Below are 4627 nucleotides of genomic sequence, written 5' to 3'. Positions count from 1 at the left end.
GATGAAGTCGATTCCTGTCGTTGTAGCTCGTGCTGCGTCAAAGGCATGCTGGTGGTTGAGCTAGTAAATCTGGCAGCTACTTTGCAACCTTCTTATTCTCTTAGTTGTTTTTATGCATGGATGCGTTTCTCACCCAGTTCAGTCCCTGACCATGCCTCTCCTCGGACTGTGAATACAACCGCGGCCGTCGGACAAGCCGTTGGCCACTCAGGCGATTGCTCAGCAAGGTACCCCTTGTCCCTGACATCACCATTGCAGTGAACTGCCTAGTTGTTGGTGCTGCGCCAAGCCTAGTCCTAGAGCAGGCACTGCATTCCCATCACTGCCGGGGGCAAAGCTGACAGGAGCAACGGTAACTCCCTAGGAGAAGCTTCGCTCTCCCTAGGGCTCAGTTGCATGTTCCGGAACCGGAAGTTCTGCTGTTTTTTGGGTCGGGCTGGGCTAGCCAAGTGTCCCAGGAATAAGCTGGTATTCAAGGCGGAATGCCTCTGCCAGGGACCCACAGGCGCTAGGTAGAGCGATATGCACTGCAGCACGTAGAGGTACTCCTGCTGAAAGATGCCGTGCAGCAGCACAGAAGACGGAGCATGGGTCGGTTGCTTCGCGAGCAGTTCACGTGGGACGGATCTAGGGGCGTGTACGGCTGCGGGCTCAAGCCATACCAGCAACAGCCGCAGATCCCAACAGCGGCAGCAGTGGGAGACTGGTGGGACAGGAGCCGCCTCTTGCAGGGTAAGCTGCAGTAGTTCGTCAGACCGAATCGTAGACAACGATTGCAACGATTCTGCGGCTGTGGAGGCTTTGGCTCTGGACGGTTCCCACATCGTCGCAGTTGTTGGTGCTCCGCGCCTTGGTAGTCCATCTGCCACTCCCATTGCCCCACTCCCCCCGTTGAAGCCGATGCAGCTTGCAGCAGCAGCTGCTGCTGCAAGCGCTGCAGCGCAGGATAAGAACTGCGGAGGCAGCGGGAGTGACGGCGACAGCGATCTTGACTTCTTCACACCTCTTTCGTCTCCGCTCAGAGAACTCCCCACACCGTCCATGCCTGTTGCAGCCGTTGCGCAGGGTAGTGCTGCCGGTCAGCACCAGCAGCAACAGCCTGGACAACAACAGAAGCAACCGAAGAAGCTGGAACAGCAGCTGTTGCAGCGGCTGGCTCCTGTGCAAATGTCTGGGAGCAATGACCATGGTTCTCCTTTGCTATTAAGAAGCATTGCCAACAACAGGCAGCAACACAGCACAAGCACAAGTAGCCTACCTCCGGCAAAGGAGTGTGGGTTGCTCCTGGATCGATTACCGCTGAGGCGGCGTTATATGTCTACCGACTGTGGCAGCTCCCTTCTGCACCGAGAACCGCACCAAGAGCAGCACCTGCATCCGTGTACACAAGCTGCAACAGCCGCTGCCGTTGGAACGCATTTCCTAACGAAAAATTGTGCAAATGGCGCTGCATCAAAAGATAGGGCGCCACAGAGCTACAGGATTTCGAGGGCCCCTCTGCAGAGCCGGCGCTGCCAGGGAAGAGCTTTGCAGTACCATCAGAAAAAGCATCAGTTCCGGTGGGTGCAGCAGGATCTGCTTGAAGAGAAGGGGCAGCTGCAGCGGCGGCAACAGCAGCACGGACTGCAACGAGAAGCACCAGATGAAGACATAAGGATGCCGCTGGTCCCTCCTCCCGCCTCCTCTTCTCCTCTTCTAGCCAGCAGCCGCGTGGCTCCCCCAACTGTAAATTCTGTTTCTTTCCACACTGAGGAGGGAGCTGCTGTAACGGCAGAAGCTGCTGATTATCCTGTTGGTACTGATTCAAGGGAGGCGGTAGGAGTAGGAGTTGGTGAGCTTTCCAACTCTTCAAACTCCGCCGTGCTAGCTGAGGGAGAAAAGCAGCAGCTGAATTCACCGTCGATCTTCTTGGCGCCAGTTCGCCTGCATCAACCGCAGCGTGAGGGGCAAGTAACGCAACAGTGGCTCGCTTTCCGGCCGCAACAGCAGCAGCAACAGACGGAGGACACCGAGAACTTACTCCAATGCAGTAAACGCCGTCGTTATTCGGTGGAACGAAATGAGTCGGCATGCGCCTTGCCCACTGTGCAGGCAGCCGCTGTCATTCCTGCAAGTGCTTGTATTCATTCCAATGGCAGGAGTAGTGAACGCGAGGTGCTGCGACAGCCAGGCCTGCACCACATGGGGCGCCTTGCCCACTGTGCAGGCAGCCGCTGTCATTCCTGCAAGTGCTTGTATTCATTCCAATGGCAGGAGTAGTGAACGCGAGGTGCTGCGACAGCCAGGCCTGCACCACATGGGAAGTGTTGCACGAGTGGAGGAGATAGACTTCAGTAGCCACAGGAAGAGGAAAAGAGGGGGAGAATGCAGCGCTAGACTGCTGCTAATGCTACAGCCGAATGCGTCATCAGCAGATGCCGCCTTACTTGACGTGTTGGGCACTGCACTTACTGCAGAGGAGACGCGCGAGTTGCGCATGCAACAGCAGAAAGCGGCAGAAGAAGCCGCAGCAGCAGCTGCTGCGGCAGAAGCAGCTGCACGGGAAAGAACAGCTGCTGCCGCTGCAGCAGAGGCAGCAGCCGCTCGAGCAAAGGCAGCACAAGAAGCCGAAGAGGTGGCAACACGTGCCAAAGCACAAGCAGATGCGTCGCAGGCTGCGATAGCTGCTGCAGCTGTTACTTCAACTAGACTACCAACAGAGGGGCCTCAAAATACGCTCCCGCAGGCCAGAATTGCAGCAGAAGCTGCAGTTCGTACTACTGCGGGCAGTACTGCACTGTTCGGAACCATGAGGCCAGCTGAGTCTGACCAGCAATTGCCGCAGCACGCGCTTGCGGACCTGCAGCAAATGCAGTCACATCAACCACAGGAGCAGGTAGGGCCACAGACGCAGCAGCCACAGCTTCAACAGGAGAAGCTACATGGGCAAAAGCTGCAGGGCACCGCAGGTAATACTTCCGGCCTTGGGGAACTGGGTGCTTTGCCAGGCCGGCCCAAGTTGCGCATTCGCAGAGCGAATGGGGCCTCTGGAGCTGCACCGTCATTGACAGCTGCCTTCCCAGCCATCTCGGCAACTCCACCACAGAGGATAGGTTTCCAGCAGCAACAGCAGCCGTCTTTTGCTCCCCAGACCCCGTCAGTGGGGCAGCAACCGCCTCTGCAGCAGCAGATGGACGTGCAGGGGTCAGTGTTTCAGCCTCCGCAGGTCCAGCAACATCAGCAGTATTCCCAGCAGCCACAGCTGCAGCAGCAAGCGCAGCAGCAACAGCCAGCAGCTGACGGACTAGGTCTTGGATTGGCAGAATTTGGCCCCACGAAGGTTCCAGACGTCACTGACGCAGGTGAGGCGTTTTGCAGTGCATTGCGTGGGACTCTAGTTGAGTTCTTCCAAGTGTAGTAACTGGCACGCGCTTCAAGCAGCTTGGGTTGTGTGGTGACAGCTATTTCACATTTCCGTGCATATTTGGCTCAGGCAGCAATCCCTTCGCCTTCGTCGCTGGGCGAGGACGAGGAAGGGGGGTCAGGAGGGGCGGGGTGCGGCGTCGTTAACGAGACAAACTGAACGAAATAAAGCTCCGTTTGCCTCTGCACAGTTTAGTGCTGTGAGCGGACGACTCCAGTATGTCCTACTCGGCTTGGGGCTCCAACAGTGAGGCGTGTGGGGGCTCGTGTTGGAACGAACGGCACGTGTGTCCTCTCCCCAGCCTCACTCGTGACGTTCAGCTGTGAGACCCTACCAAGCCTAGCGCAGCCATTCGCCCTTTCTGGCTGCGTAGAACACGAGGCCGTACCAGCCTCGTCCTGCTTTCTGTTTTAATTTGTACTGAACTACCCTTGTAAGGTCAGCCGCCGCTTGCCAGCGAAGCCAGCAGAGATACACGGACCAAAGGAATAGCAAATAGCAATCTGCTTAATGCCCATGGCAGGATGAAGTTTAGCTTCTTGTGGAAGTTAGTAGTCTGTCCCAGCAACGTCTTCCAATACAAAACGTGGCGTTCACTGGTGGGGGAAATCCTCACCAGTTCCATGGCAGCCCAGTACTTTGGATAGGAGCGCTGGAGTGCACGGTAGCCCCAGAAGTTTCAAGAGGAGTTAGAGCGTCCGTTTGCATTTATGGTACCAGCCGGCGTTAGCATCCTGGTCGGCGATATCTTCACGTAGTTAACAGGTGCAATCACGTTTTGCAGTAGCAGGCAGGCCGTTCGTTTCACGTACTGTCTCATCTGCGTGTCTATAAGCTTAAGACCCTCTTTAGCTTTGCAGGGAAAGCAGAGGTTGAAGATTGGATATGAAGAGACACACTGACTGTAGAGCCAGTCCTGCCCTAGGCCCCACTGGTGTGGGAGGACTTAGCTGGTGCCCCGTAATAGTTAAGTTCAGGAGGCCCACACTGCATTTTTGTAACGATTCGTTGTGCAGTCTTGTCCAGCAACGTCACATCTACATACATTGTCCCACACTCCCCTACACAGGATAGCAAATGCCTCTCGCGAACCGCTGTGGACGCCACCCGGCATTGGGAAACCGCCGTTGCGCATTCCTACCTGTGGCTACATACGCATCAAATGGAATGTTCTCTCTATTATAGCAGAGGACCGTATCCGGTCTACTAGAAAGCCACACGCGG

The 4627-nt window shown here is 56.3% G+C and overlaps 1 protein-coding gene across 1 annotated transcript; it reads left to right on the top strand.

Annotated features, from left to right (window-relative positions):
• Positions 1-558: 558 nt before the first annotated feature.
• On the top strand, positions 559-3562 carry EAH_00052780 (hypothetical protein, conserved; the record flags this gene model as incomplete). Its single annotated transcript, XM_013394054.1, has 3 exons — positions 559-2029; positions 2139-3341; positions 3477-3562. The coding sequence occupies 3 exons, from the start codon at positions 559-561 to the stop codon at positions 3560-3562; spliced, it is 2760 nt and encodes a 919-aa protein (XP_013249508.1).
• Between the last annotated feature and the right edge of the window lie 1065 nt (positions 3563-4627).

This window comes from Eimeria acervulina, genomic scaffold (assembly GCF_000499425.1).
Source record: "Eimeria acervulina Houghton genomic scaffold, Eah_scaff951, whole genome shotgun sequence".
In the NCBI taxonomy this organism is placed as follows: Eukaryota; Apicomplexa; class Conoidasida; order Eucoccidiorida; family Eimeriidae; genus Eimeria; species Eimeria acervulina.
Note: the sequence above shows the minus strand (reverse complement) of the source record. Positions and strands in the feature narration are given on the sequence as shown.